The sequence below is a fragment of the Poecilia reticulata genome, chromosome 5, assembly GCF_904066995.2.
Source record: "Poecilia reticulata chromosome 5, P_reticulata-male-v2, whole genome shotgun sequence".
Lineage (NCBI taxonomy): Eukaryota > Metazoa > Chordata > Actinopteri > Cyprinodontiformes > Poeciliidae > Poecilia > Poecilia reticulata.
The window spans coordinates 33,054,439-33,070,113 of NC_088834.1; the positions used below are offsets into that span (position 1 = coordinate 33,054,439).

At 39.9% G+C, this 15,675-nt stretch overlaps 1 protein-coding gene across 10 annotated transcripts in view; it reads right to left on the reverse strand.

Moving 5' to 3' along the window:
• Positions 1–1,458: 1,458 nt before the first annotated feature.
• foxp1b (forkhead box P1b) overlaps positions 1,459–15,675 on the reverse strand; it is a 363,905-nt gene continuing 349,688 nt past the window's right edge. For 8 of the 10 annotated variants that reach the window (XM_081607521.1, XM_081607520.1, XM_081607519.1 and 5 more), the window contains 6 exons: positions 14,464–14,540; positions 13,842–13,943; positions 12,003–12,124; positions 11,067–11,136; positions 10,694–10,860; positions 1,459–5,638 (listed from right to left, as the gene is read on the reverse strand). In XM_081607521.1, the coding sequence (XP_081463647.1) occupies positions 5,494–5,638; positions 10,694–10,860; positions 11,067–11,136; positions 12,003–12,124; positions 13,842–13,943; positions 14,464–14,540 (683 nt within the window). In that variant the 3' untranslated portion in view covers positions 1,459–5,493. Of the gene's footprint in view, positions 5,639–10,693; positions 10,965–11,066; positions 11,137–11,459; positions 11,629–12,002; positions 12,125–13,841; positions 13,944–14,463; positions 14,541–15,675 lie in introns of those variants that run through there. The other 2 variants (XM_081607523.1, XR_014087696.1) reach the window with 2 other exon arrangements.

The following is a 15,675-nucleotide window of genomic DNA, read 5'->3' on the forward strand; positions in this document are numbered from 1 at the left end:
GCAAGTAAAATCTGATACTGAGTCTAAACTTGAACACAAAGGACAAACACACCACGTTGCTTCCTCCCACTTTGTGCTCACTTTAGCTTTATAGGATGTGATCATGAATACAACATGGATTTAAAAGAACTGGCATTTTCTGTGAAATATTACCCCGAGAAAAAATGCTTTGGATTTTATATCTTACATTGAATCTTATCCCCTCACTGGTCTTTTTTAATAACACACTTGACATTTATGTTTTCCAGCAAGAAGCTAAGCAAGAAACGATTTATGTCACCAAAAGCTCTTTAACAAATCAATGCAACTATTTGTAATTGCTTGTTTCATAAGATTAAAAGTGCTTAGACTTGATCTCTGTCTCCTGTTTAGTGGCTAACGTGACCTCACACCTCTGTCATAGAAAAAAAAAAAAATCAGAGCCCAGCATTTCAACATAAGCTTCCAGCTTATGTTGCTATTATTTCTGAGATTTTAATGCATTTATAATTTACAGCTCATCAAAGGCAGTTACCGAAATTGCTGTTCAGGAACGATAGTTAAACTGTCTTTTTTAATTATAATTTAAGGGCTTTTAGGCTTAGAGAAGCAACAAACACAAATCTACATAGAAGGGAAAAAATCTTGAACAAAACAAAATTGATTGAATTTAGGGTCAGAACTTTAAATTGCTGTTACAGGGTCTATTAAAGTAATTTACATACCTTATGTTATTTTTTAAATTCTTTTGACAGTACCTACATTTACCTACATTTACTATGTTGTACTACGTCTGTTTAGCCTGAAGATTTAGGAAAAAAATCAAATTCTTCTGGGTTCAGTTGATATGGTAATTGACAGAACTAGCTGCTGCCAGTACAAGTTAAACAATTGCTTTGAAAAGTTTTTTTTTTTTTCAGTTGAGTTTCAGAAGGTAGCTATGAGATCAGAGAGAAACTTATAACATTGTCATTGTCTGACTTATGGAATCTTTCAGTTCATTTTTAACTTCAAACCTGGGAGATTTTAATTTCTAAAATTTAACCCATATTTAAACTGCATTGTACAGCAAATTGTTAAGTGCATGTAAAATGCTTCTTTTTCTCTTTTTCTATGATTTGTTCATTTTTATAATATTACGTATGTGTTGGATGCAGCAGAAAAACAGTATTTTTTGTAATTTAACACAACATTCATAGATAATATCACAACTGTTCCTAATATTATGGCCCCTTACTTAAAATGTGACAAAAATAAGTAAGTTAAAGTTGTCTGCTAAGGTATTCACAAGTAAACATTGATTCACCGTTGAACTTTGTTATTTTAACTAAACGTTTCAACATTTAGTTGAAACAAATTACACTTCAGGTTTGGCAACAGCTAAGAATGAAAAGACGATGCCGTATTCAAATATGAAGGCAGTTCTTCTTATTAGACTCAAACAAAACTTAATCAACCAAAGCAAACCAGGAGGCACAATTTGAACAACCAGCATTTTATTGCATGTTTAGAATGTCAGTCATTGCCACTGACTACAACCGAGTGGCCTACGTCCAATAGACAAGGAATGATGAGTTTACAGACTCATGGAAGTGATGAATAATCATATTTCTCTGTTTAAAAAAAAATGCAACATATGAGAGGGAAAAAGAAAAAAAAGCAAGAATAGGAACCAAGAATAGAAACTGAACACCTTCTGCAGGAAGAGAGCACCCCAACAGTTCCTGGGTTAGTTAGTGCTCACACTAACTAACCCAGGGTTAGTTAGTGCTCACACCTCCGCCTCTCCTTGCTCCTGCGCTTCATTTCTTAAAAGAAACAGAAGTGTGATGTGAGAACTGGAGAAATGTGGGGGGACGGAATGATGGCAGGTTGGATGTTGGTGATGGATGAAGTGATGACATTTTTAGTAAGCGTGTGTGTGTGTGTGCGTGTGTGTGTGCCAGATATTTAGAGGATGGACTGTTAGCAGGGCGTTTGTAAATCCTGTGACATGCCTGCTGTACTTGGATTTTGACTCTGGCAATTACCAGATTAGGGGAATCGAATGAAAAAAAAAGGGTATTAATCTACATGACATGGGCGAGAACACATGCTTGATGAGTGGGGGCTGAAAAAGAAACATGAAAAAAATAAAAGCCGTTAATATTTTTTACACCTTGGCACTGCATATTTTTCTTCCTTTTTTTTCTAATAATTTCATAGAAAATATCATTAGATTGATAGTGCACCCTTAATAGTAATAATATGACCTTCCCCACAAAATCTCTGTGACCCTGGGTTTAGTCATGCAATGTACCTTCGCCTCGGAGCGGAAACACGCCGTCTCTAACATGCGGCCCACAGAAGGCAGTGGTTGGACCGACGAAAGGACGTATAAAAAACAGCTCAACACAAACAGGGAAGGAAAACTGTACAAAATGCTCAGGTCAGTGACAGAAAAAAAAGTGTTTTTCTATAATACACAATTTGAAAATCCAAAATCTGGCCCATTCCCACCCTCAAGGATTTTTTTCCCCTTTCATTTTGATGTAAAGCAAGAATTACTACATAAAACACATTTGCAGCAATCTCCTATTCTGACACATACAGCAGTTTCTTTTTCTATTTCATACTTGATACAAAAGCAGATGAATGGATGTGAACTCAGAGAAAAGCAAAACTTGAATTTTGAGCTCCCTTCAAACAGACCAATCAGCCCAGAGGAGGAAAAATCACTGGCCAGGGGAGACACGCCACACGCAGCTGGGTGATGTACTTCACATTAAATCATGGTTTTAAAAGAAAAAGCAGCTCTGATTTTTGTCCTTTTTAGTTTGTTTCTCTATACATGCAAGCCGCACAGCTAAGTAAAATGTTTATTTTTCTCGCAGAACCTAATGGCTCCCTGTAGGTCTGAGCCGAGGTTTGGTCCCAACCGTTTCTCATGCTGTTATCTTTAGTAATGTCGAGCTACACATGCTGAGAGTGATCTAATCTACCAGTGCTTCCCTTTTAGCCCCCCCCCTTCGTTACAAATACCAAACAAACTTGGAGTCCGAAGGCCGAAGTTCTGTGGATCAGCTCGGCCCCATTCTCACGATCCCGGCCCGGCTGGAAGCGACCCGGTCGTCCCACAGCTGCCTGGATATTAAATATGTCTTCTGGAAAACCACAGATCAACTTTCTTTAATTTTTTTAGATGATGAGGACAAAAAGCAATAACTGCCATAAAAGTACCTTGTACCAAGCTTATTAGTTGACAGGAGTGTTTTTTTTAATATAAAAAGCAGTAAGTTGACAAAAACTAAACACAATCATAAAGTCTTGACCAAAAAAATCCAAAACAAAACAAAAAAAGATGAGCGTGATATACAATCATTTTAAAGGATACAAACACAGGGAATAAAAGAAGAAATCATGGTGTGGTCCAGCTGAAGCACATGAATCTGTTCACATTGTTTCTCCATGGACCTTTTGTTCCCACACACAGACTAAAGATTTCTCTGTTTTGGTCATCATGTGGTCAAGCCTGCCAGCTCTCCTGTTTGAATCAACCCCCTTTGGTTTAAATGAATAAGAATAAAAAAGAGTGAGAAGCGTTTTGATTTGATTCTGTCGGCTGGCAGAATGGATGGAGAATATTTGGCCTCATTTGCTATTGCATCAAACGAAGGACGAGCCGCTGTGAGATTCTAATGCTGTGTGTGATACAGTGGTGAAGCTACCACTATATCCTGGAACTTAAAAAATGCCTAATGTCAAACTTTTTTTCCCTGTCATTTAAAATGGAAAAGTAAAATATTTACATCAAATCTTTCCAAACAGCTGAATTTGTCTTTTGCGCGACATCACCTTTGTTCTGTATTTTATTAAAAGAACTTTACACCATTTGAATGTTATGATGGAAACATAATTTGCTTTTAAAAACCTCAACCTGCCCATGCCTACATGGAACACACAACATTTACTTTGTAGTTTATCTTTGGTAGTCACATGACAAGATATCAAAACACACCGACACAAAAACAGCCAGAGGTGACCCAAAAGAAACCTGAAACTAACAATAATAAAAAATGTAAAGTGGTTTATTGAAATGAACAATCTCCTATATGTATAATTTAAACGGTTGGAATTTATTTTTGTCCACTAATTCTCACAGAGTCGTTGGTGTACAGCTTTATATTTGCTGTCAGATGCTGGAATGTGAAACGTTCGCCGATGCCGGGATCGTTACTCTGAGGTTGTGTTTTACCAACGCTCAAAACTCGCAACTAGTCATGGAGGTGATATGTAAAAACAATGGAAACAGGGATTTATCTTCAAGCGCCGTGTGAAACACCTGCACAGGGGGAAGCAGACGTGTTTGATTAGTTGGTCTAAATCATCATCTTTGCCGGTGCACACCTGACATTTTCATCATTTTCATTTGGCTTAAAAAGAAAAGGAAAAGAAAAAAACACACCTTGTAAGTGATCAAAAAATCGTGTTGCAGCTCAGCACGATGTGCCATGAGGGGCTGTTTTAAAGAATCATTTCATAAGGATAAATCATAACCTGCATGATTTGTCTGTCATTCATTCGCATCTTAAATTAAACTTCATTGATGCGTGGAGAGAGTCTTCATTACGAGTAGTGCAGAGCTGATGGACTTCACAAGCAGGAGGGCAGCTTTTCTTCTTCTGTTCTCGTCTTTTTTTATGTTGTTTGGAAAGAAACTGGAATAAATGACAGAAAAATACTACTTGGTATCTACCATTCTGCTTCACATGTGTATTTGTTTTCTTTTTTTAAAGAACAGCATGAGAGGAAATTAAAAACATTCATCCGCACAGAATCTCCACAGCACGGGCATGAGGTCTGATCAGTTTCAAAAAATAATCACAAATAAAGATGCAATATGTGAAACGGCATTGAATAAATTGACATTTTAGAACCCTTCCTCTTAAAACCAACAAAAGATGCTGCCACCCCCAAAGAAAAAAAAAGCTCCCTCCCATTTTTGATGGAATTAAACATGTTGAAGGCAGTGACAATGAACTCATTCGCTCTCCTTCACGCACACACACACACACACACACACACACACACACACACACACACACACACACACACACACACACACACACACACACACACACACACACACACACACACACCGTGTAAATAAATGTCTTGTCTTTATCTCGCTCTCTGGTCACGTGTGTGTCAGAGTGCGGTGGTGGGAGGAGGGGAGTACAGAGTCCCTCTCAGTCCACTGACCGCAGTCCGTCATGGCTGCACAGCGAGGGTTTGACCTCAAACATTTCGTCCCCGCCCCTCCCCGGTACCAAGCCGATCCATCCAACAACGTTTGTCTTCACTTTTTAAGAGGTTACTGAAATCAAAAGGTAGAAAGCAATCTGAACTCAAAAGGCCCCCCACCCCTCCACTTTTCCCACTTTTTTACTTTCTTGCTCTGTAATGGCACTAAAACGTCAGTCTGCTTTGAGAGACTGAAGTCCAGCGTTCCAGTCTTCCAGAAGGTCCCTGGCCTTACAGCATGTCGTCATGGCCCACATCTTCATCGTAATCTCTGTGGTGGTCGAAGTCCGGACTGTGATTGGCGGTTGTGACCAGGGAGAGGGGTCCGTCGTGGTCTTCAGGGTCCAGTGGTTCCTCCTTAACGCTGATGTGATGCCTACAGGAGACGTGGGAGGAGAGTTAGTGTCTGACACACAGTCAGATACTAACCAGTCACTTTCATCTTTCATTTACCATGACACATTTTACCCATCAGTATTTTGACTGATTTTATGAGGGCCATTTGATTTCATTTGAGAACAATAGAAAACTTTAAATTCAGATTGAACTAGACTTACAACCAAGCACTAATGCCTCGTTTCCACAGATGATTGAAACTGACCCGTGCTGCTCCGTTCCTGGGCCGGTACCGGTACCAATGTCCGGTTAGGATGGAGCTACTTACCAATTCCAGTCAATTCCAGAAAAACATCACTGCTTGTGACAATCACTAGAAATACCAGCGCATCACATTTGTCGCTGCATTAGTCTGACACCTCATTGGGAGAAATGCTATGTGGAATACGCCGGACCAGAAATTAGCATATAGAACCGCATAAATCCAATGCAAACAAAGAATATAATGGCCACTTTTGTATTTTTATGTAGCCACAAACTAAAGAATCTGCATGTTGTCTAGTATCAAACCTTATTTGACCTTTCATGGGTTCTTCGTGTCACAGAAAAGCAAAATACTTGTGAAGATGCTGACTGCAGCATCTTTGCTAGAGATTCTCAATATTAGGTGGACTGAGAACCGTACATGTTGGGCTGAAAGGCCACTCAGGCAAATCAACATAAAAAAGCCCAGGCAACAATTTGTGAGTATTTTTGGCATTTAGAAAATAGAAATAATTCAGGTAATTATTTATTTTCCCATAAAACAGGAAAAGTGTTTTGTCTTTTTATAGACTATGTAAATATATGATTTCAAAATGTATTTTAGCCAAGAGGATAATAATCAGAATGCCTTCATTGTCATTGTGCAAAAGCACAATAACATTTCATTTCAATGCAAAAGGACAAACAAACAGCAAAGACAAGGAAACCAAAACACCTGTGAAAAGGCCAGTGGTGCACCGCCTGCAGTTTCCTGGCCGATTGTCACCATGGTGATAAGAAACTGAGCCTTTATGAGAATAATATCGCTGTCACTTGTAAACAAGGCATAAAGCACCAACTGAGCCTGAACTGCTCTCTACGGTTTTTGCCCATACTTATTTTTTGGTGTAAGTCACTAAATGTAGTGACAAAAGTAACTAGAGGAGTAACTTCACACACATGTTGGTCCAACATGTGTTTGCAGCTGTGAGCTGGTGGTTGGGGCAGAAAGCAGCAGATTTTCAGATCTTTGGGGAGGTAGATCAGGTAAGATCTCCCAAAAATACACTTAGAAAATGATCCTGTTCTAAACTCTGGAAATTAAAAGTCAATTCCAGTATTGCTTAAAGGATAATAATTTTAAATTAAAAGCCCAGAGTACATGGTGAAAACACCATGAAAAAAATTGAAATTTATGTCCGGACAAGTGTAGACTTTTGAAAGCAGGAGTATTTATAATGCTGACACTGGGCCTAAGTGATACCTGTGTTGATTCTCTATATAGACGAAGCGGCAGGGGAACAAAAACAAATGTGTGGCTTTTGTGGAAAAGAGGTGGGAGGACACTGGGTTTGCTGGAACTGATGAGAATTTCAAGCTTTCTTTTGAGGTATTCCAATCCCCAGCAAACAAAGCTGCAGGCTTTTTGTTTTCCACTTCCATGGCAAGCGACAACAGAGTATTCACTTACGAACTGATAAATGAGGAAGATTAACAACGCGAGGCGAGGCGAGCAGAGTGGGTGGTGAATGGACTCTGCCGCTGTCAGCCTCCTGGTGGTGGAGGATCAGCGGCACACTTTGTGTTGGCCCTCCCCTTCCACCTCCTCCTTCCTGTTCGTTAACATGCACAACCTGCAAGGCAGGTCTCAGGAGGACAACCCTGAGCCAGGCTTCTATCATTAATCAACTTCAAGCAAAAACACAGCAACCAGACACTAGCGTACATGATTTAAACTCTGGAATTAATGCTTATTTTCAACAGAGTGTCAATAAAGGCAGGATGAGGGGAAAAGAAAAGGCGCACGAGTACGCCGCACAACATGGTGATAAGAAACTGAGCCTTTATGAGAATAATATCGCTGTCACTTGTAAACAAGGCAAAAAGCACCAACTGCCTCCCTCTACCTTATCGTTGTCGTCGCCTAGGAAAAAGAGACACTGAAGAGATGAGATCTGCCAAATGTTTCATTACAGAAACAGAGCAGGAATAAAGAGCAGGTGAAAGAGGAGGCCTGGCAGAGAGAGAGAAAGAAAAAAAATATATATATATATATTATGAGCAGCTGCAGGGGACTGGCTTGCGGCCTGCGGTGCCAAGCAGCTAACAGAGGAGGCTGAGTGGTGTCAGGATGAGGTGCTGGGCTCATTTACTACAACAACAAGGGACAACTGGCACCTCGCTCTTCACAAAAGCCCAGATTTGATTCTCATTTTACAACATTTTTTGTTTTCACACCAGGTGTTGATTTGCGACTATTGTGATAGAGGAACTCATATGCAAATGAGCTGAAATATTTAGGTGTTAAGTTATGAAAAGGAGGGCAAAAAGTAAAGTCAGCTTTTCTATCATTTTCACATCAAAGTAACTCCACATGTGCCGTAGCCTCAGGTCTGACTATTAGCTGCAGGGCAGACATGAAATTGTTATTATTATTCTATTGAACTGCGTGCTGAGTCTACACTTTACTCATAATTAGCTTTCTCTGGATAGTTGTTTGGTTTTTTCTCGGTTGTTTAGAAGTGTGGACACTTTGAAACACTTTGAAAGCGTCACAACTAAAACACATGGTGCAGATTAACTGGACTTGTTCAAAGTGAAGTGAGTCAAAGACATGAAGAAAAATATTTTCCCTGTTTATTGGATCTTGTTTACAGCATATTGTGTCTTATGAAATTATTTGTGCAAATTAACCTTTTCAATACTTTGTCACTCAATTGCAAATTTTCATGCTGGAAACTAAGACAAAGTGGTGCCTAATACTCGGTCTTCCCCGGAACCGGAACCAAACATGGAGAAGTAGCATTCAGTTTCCATGGAAACAAATCTGGAACAAACTCCTACAAAACTAACAAAACACTGAATTCTTTGAAATCAGTCGCAGCTGTCCAGGTTTCATCTCTGTATCATCTCTGATGAGCCTCAAGCCTCAGCTGGAGGGTTAAGGTCTCAACTCATTTCCACCCACAGATCATTTCAAACGTTGGTCAAAAACTCCCATTTTGGTTTCACTGGCCCAAATGACCTTTGTCAAGTCAAGTCAAGTTTATTTTGTATTATTTAAGTCTTCTAAGGGATCAATAAAATAGTTTTGAATAGTATAGAACATTTCAGCAACAAGGTGTTACACTGTAAAAACATATTATAGTAACATCTAAAAGGTTTTAGCCTTGATTTGAAGGAACTCATTGTTTTCGTCATTTTTACAGTTTTCTAGAAGTTTGTTCCAAATTGTTGAAGTGTATAAACTGCATGTTGTTTCTGGATCCTGCTGATGCAGAGCAGCACCAGATGTTATCTAGAAAAAGCACAAATCATTTTCCTTCCACATTACTTTCCTTTGCAAGCACTTTCATTTCTTTTCATTCTTTTCCCAACCCCAATCCATAACAGAAAGTGAATTTCTTCATAGATAAAGGTTGTGAGCTTCTAAAGGCTGTAACACAGCATAGCAGCAGAGGGGCAGAAGCAGAGCAGGCTGCCTTCAGGCCAGCACACCCATCCTGTCTGCCTTTCCTGTTCCACAGCTACGCTCAGAGCTGTGGAACAGTGATTAAGGATGGCACGTTCCCCCATTTGGCCATGAGCTTATTACTGCACCTTTCTCTATCTTTTTTTTTTTTTGTTTTCAGGCAGAATTTTCCCCCCTGAGCTCTTACATTTCATCCTCAGTCTAGCCGCGCTGCTCATCGGTGGTCCGCCCCTCCACTCCCACATCTGGAAACGATGCAGCGTGTGGGTTGTTATTTTAGGCTTCAAGCAACTTAGCAGTAACTCCTATGCAACAAGCGAATGGGGGAGCTGTGGTTTCCAGGCCCACCGCAGCTTTTCCTACAAGACAATCTTGGAAGCTGTGTTTTGTGTTTTTTTTTTTCAGAGGTGTTTCTGGACGCTGCACAGCTCAGGTTCCTCTGTGCTGCGTCGGAGGCCAGGCCGCTTTGTCCCTCTGCTTTCTCAGATTTTGTACATTTTTGAACAAACTGGACTGATGATGCGGTTCAGTCTCTGACAGTCAGCAGGATGCATGAAGCAAAGTTCATCACTTGCTGTTAGAACAGCAGAGGGTGTGGGGGGCGTCCTGTCTCCTCTTCCTGGCTGTTCTAGCTTTGAAAAGGTGGAGTTTCCTTTTTCTGCTGGGAGGCCTGCCACAGTGCTGGCCGTAACCCGACACACACCACTAATACGAATCCCCTCCCTTAAATGTATTGGCACTCTGACAGTGTCTGATCTAATGCCACAGATCAGGCGTATTTAGAGAACTCTGCATGGACAATAAAAGTGTTTTCTGATGACACCTAAAGTGCCTTCCAAAAATATTCACATGCATGCAAACTACTTCACATTTGCCAGGTTACATATACAAATGTAATTGTATTTTCTTATGATTTTATGTGACATACGGAGAACAAGTAGTGCAGGATTGAGAAGCTCTACTGGATGATTATATTCTAGTAATTTAACAAAAATCTTCATGGGCTGATCCTAATATTAAATTATATAACTCATAGAAGGGATAATTAAAATGAAAGCCATTTTTGAAAGTATTTTTCAAAATGCATAATTAGGATGAAAGAAATGCAGAGATTGAATTTTGAAGCCATATCTAAACCTAGTCTGGATGATGTATTGCACTGGACTTTACTTTTGGATACCAGTGTAAAGGGGGCTGAAGGAAAATGCTAAACTTTTCAGCTTAAATAAATAAAAAAGTTTAAATAAAAAAATCAGTTGTAACTAAATGTGAAAAACATTAAAGACTTTTTCAATGCAGGGAAATTTCATTTTTACTTTCGTCACACCTGGATTTGCTCTGCTAGTAAAAAAAAAAAAAAAATGTGTGTGTGTCACTCACATAGCTGGCAGAGGCGAGCGTCCCGGGCTGCTGTCACTCCCGTTGCTGTTGTCATGGTCCATCGCTCCATTCATCTCCTCGCGGATGGCGTTGGCCAGGGAGTTGAGTGTGGGACTTCCAATGGAAGCAGTAGTGTATAGAGGTATGTTGTTTTCTGCCATTGAAGCCTGGAAATAAAAAAGAAAAACACACAACAAAAGAAAAAAAGCGTAAAATGTGAAATGGAAGATGGTTGTCAACGATTCCGCAGCTGCTCGTCACTCTTGGAAACCTAAAACACAAAGCGTGTGTGGACAAGGCAGAGGAAGACTTCTTTCTCTCCATCTTTTAATGTTTTAAAGCAGCATGAGATGAAGTCACTTATTATTTTTACCTGGAAGGCAGCAGAGAGAGTTGGACCAAAGCCCAGGCTGGTCTGAATGTTCTTCACTAGGGCTGGACTTCTGTGAACAAAGAAAAATTAAGTTATGACCCGCAGACTCATGTCTCACCTAGCATACAGGATCTTGTTTCATAAAGAGAAATCAATGCACTTTAAACTAAACACATTTACTGATGTGGATATCAAGGCTATATTCCTGAGATGTTCAATCACTTTACATGCCACACTACTGGTTTTCAACATTTAGCTTTTCATGGGAAGGAAGATGAGGGCTTGTGAAAGCATGATGGCTGATGAGTTCAACACAAAAAGCATGATAGCAATATTGAGAAAGAGGGAGGAAAGCATGCAGGGTGGGAAGGCACCGGGGTGGGGGGTGCTTACTGTACAAGCAGCTCCTCAAACTTCTCATCGGGGCGCATTTCCGAGGGCGGCCTCGCTGAACGTGTCGGCCGCTTTTAAACTCCTTGTCGTCAACGGTCCAAAAGGACCCAAACTCATCCTCTACTTGCACAAAGCACTTATGCAGGGAAAGGTTGGTGCGAATGGCACCCTGGGAAAGCAAGCCAGTATGGAGTTGAAGGAAAGTGGGTGAAGGCGGTGGTGGGAGCAGGGGGGAAAGGGCGAGCGATGCAGCCAGATGCAGATGCAGGGAGGCAGAGATGAAAGACAAACAGACAAACAGACACAAGGAGGAAGGGAAAAGGGTGAGGATCACAATGAAAATGAGCCATTTTGAGTCATGAGGCATAAGTGGCAAGGATGAGGTGGGAGGGTGGGCACGCCAAAGTAAGCAGGGACTTTGCACATTATGGCACACAGACAATAACATTAAGCAGCAGCAGCCGGCAGCAGCCCCTCCCCCCCAATTCTGTCAGTCAGCTGACAAAACAAGACACTAGTCAGGTTCAAAGAGGCCAAACGTACCCGCTGATCTTTTGAGGCCGTCTCTTTTGGAACTCTATTTCGTCGACTGTCCACACAGCCCCTTTAACGTTTTCTACTCGCACAAAACACTTGTGCAGACTAAGATTATGCCGGACTGCATTCTGCGGTTGATGTAAAGAAAGCAAAAAAAAGAACAACAGGGATACATTGAAACATTTCAACAGAAAACTGATCAAACATATATCAGAAAAATAAAGATACAAAACAAAAACTTGACCCACTTTGGGTCCTGGACCCCAAAGTCTAGCAGAACTTGGCAGGAGACTAAAGGCTCTCCCAGACGGCCTCATCTTGTGTATTGAGATCAGCTGTAATTGATGAAAATTGCAGCATCTTGTTTATAGGAAGACCTCACAGGCCCAGGTTGAACTAATTTGCGTAGAGCTCTATGCGTTGTATTGTGTGATTGGTAATGAGTTTGTTACTGTATTTTATGCAGCCATATGCTCTGACAACAATGTTGATATTTCACTTCAACTAGTCCAATTCCATCATCTGGTTTTTGTATCCGGAGGAAAGATTTGCAGACATTGTGAGGAAAACATTTGTAAAATTCTTCACAAAATGCCTACAAAGATTGTGAAATGGCTAAAAACAGGTCTGACCCAGCTGGTCTGTGCTGTTGTATGAAAGGTGTGGGCAAATAACAAATGTCCCACAACCACGTAACTGTGCAGCAACTGAAGTACAGGAGAGCCCTAAGGATGCAATTTTGTGATTTGAATCAGGTTTCAGAACAGAGACGTCACTTATTGAAATTGTCTGGAAAACACAAGGAGACTGCTGGCTTAGATCATAAGATATATCATCAGATGCTCAGCAAGTTTAAAATTTGTTTTGAAATAATAGAAAAAAACAGGTTTATATGGGGAACTGCTCTCTTTCTCTTGTACAGTGTGATGTCACCCTCATTTTTTAAATAAAACAGTTCATGGCCAGCTGGATGGCTGTTAAATATGCTTTGGATGATGTTCTTATATCTTGTCACCTTATAGAGAAACTGGCAGGTCAAAGCCTCCAAAATCTGTTGCTTATTCCACAGCACAACAGGGAATAGGCAGGAAAAGGCATAATCCTAGATTAGATCTAAAACCTCAAACATGTTACACAAAATATTCTTACTGACCAGAACATGTTGGGGTCATTTTGGTTTCCTTGCTGTAGTGCCAGGAAGAGCAATCACAACTTAAAGGTTCAGCAAAATAAATAATGAAAGGAGATGTTCATAAATCATCCTTTTGTTATTCCAGAAGCAGCAGAGTGGGGGAAGAATCCAGTGTTTACAGCACCAGCACGCCCCTATGGAAGAGCTGTCAGCAACTGTGTGAGCTGACGGAGGACACGGGTGGAGCGGGGTGGTCTGTGTGTGTCAGACTGTATTTATGTTTGAGGTGTGGTACAAGCTGCTTGTGACTGATCAGTCTTGGCTCAGGTGGTTGTGGGGGTATTTCAGTGTTTCATCAGTGCTTTTCTACTCGGTACGGTGAGTGTATGGGGCCAACGAGGAGCACCACCTTCTAAAGACGAGTGCAAGGGGCTCAGCCAAGGCTTGTTGGCAGTGAAGCGCAATGTTTGGCCAGTGCCACCCACCGACAGCACATCCAGGAACACATTACCAGACGACTGTTTCTTTTTCTTCCCCTTTTTTCCCTGCATGCAGGTTGTTTTTCTATTTGATTGTGTATTTGTACAAAGGGTGGATCCCCTGGACGGAATAGGTGGTGCAATGTTAGAATCTGAGTAAACTCTTTTTCTTTAGCCTTCATTGGTTCACATTCAAAAAAAGACTAAAGACAGAAACGTTGATAAATGCTTTACCTTCCATGTTGCTGCGTTGCGCCTAAAATACGCAAACATTCGTGTGAACCAGTTGTAGATTTCGTTTAGTGTTAGCTGCTTTTCCGGAGATTCAAGGATTGCCTGGATGAGGAGCAAGCAAAAGAGACACAGATTTGAAGCTTTATGCCTGCTTCACCCAAAAAAACCACAACCCTAAAAAACATTAAGAACTTTGAGAAAAGTCGAGCAGTGTAAGGGCGAGTTGTCCTTTGGAGGAAAAACAGACAACACAGATCAGGAGTGTGAAGAACTTTTAATTTAAAACCCCACATTTTCCTTTTGTGGGTGCAAATGAAGGGGCGAGCAAAAAACATTTCTTAGGCAGATTACAGGACAGCAATTATGAATGGCTCAGATTAATTCCTGAGATCCCAGATTACTGTGGTTCAGCGATAATTGACTGGCATCTTAAAACAGGTTGTATAAAATGTATTTGGTGGCAATTGCCCTGGCTAAAACGTCCTAATGAAAGTAAGTCATCAGATATCTCTGTTCTGGCTAAACTGTGCTCAAATATGAGAAAAAAGGGTGGATTAAACTGAGATAATGTAGGGTGTAAACAATTTCAGTCATTTAGGAAAGAAACAAGTGGGCTACTTACCTGTCTTATTAATGAGGCATAGGTGAATGGTGGCCTAACATCTGCATTCATGTAAAACTCCTTGTTCTGACTGATATCTGTACACAGGCAACAAGATCAAAACATTGTGAAATACACAAGAGAACAGGGTCATTTTATGTATATTATTACCTCTGAACTTTTGCCGTTTTGGTGCGCTACAATTACAAATTTAAATTGATTTTATTTAGCGTTAATGTCATGTTTTCAGTCACATGAAAAAGGCGGAAGGAAACCAAGATATGGCTTTTAAAATCTTTATATGAGAAGTGAATTTTAATGCTTTGTACAATTATCTATTGCTGCAATCACAGCTGCATGTCAAGTTTTTAGTTTTGGACTTTGACATTAGAGTGACTATTATCATTTATCATAAAAAAATCTTATAAGGATTTTGACAGATTGTTGTCATAATAAATTTTAATTAGACTTAGACTTATTTTATTGTCATTGCACAAAGAAACATACATGAAATTGGCAATGAAATTATTATTAATTAACTAATTTCTGATGGTAAATAATAATAAAAACTGACAGTATGATCAGAGATGTTATTTTTGCTAGTTTTTCTGCTGTCCCAAAAGAGCATCAATTAAAATAGAAATATGATTACTGACATAGATAACACTTTTTTAAGCAAATGGCATTCTGAATAGGCCTGTCACAATAACAAATTTTGCTGAGTGATTATTTGTCTAAAAAAATTATTGCAATAAACGATAATATTGTTTCAAGACCTGTTGACACTGATTTAATGGAAATGACTAATAATCCATGTGATTTCCTGCCATAGATAGATGCACTTTATTTTCAAAAGAACACCTAACACTGGAACTGATAAACTAAATAAAACAACCAAAAACAAAAATAAAATGGATTCTCAGTCTCCATTAACAAAAAAAGTAATTGAATAAAAACTAAACAACATAAAGCCAAAGTGGAAATAAATACTGCATTCAACCAAAAGAGTGCAGATTATGAATTCTGTATACTATATTGCCCTTCAGTAATCACTAGATTTAAATAGAGAAGATGATCACATCCCACTACCTAATGCAGTAGTTCATACTGCACCATTTTTTTTGCCCCTATTTTCCCCTTACGATAATCTTAGAACGTTGGCTGATCTAAGATTGTCGCTGGTGATTTCGTAATCGATCATCCTGCAGTGTGATTTAAATCATCATGGCCGCT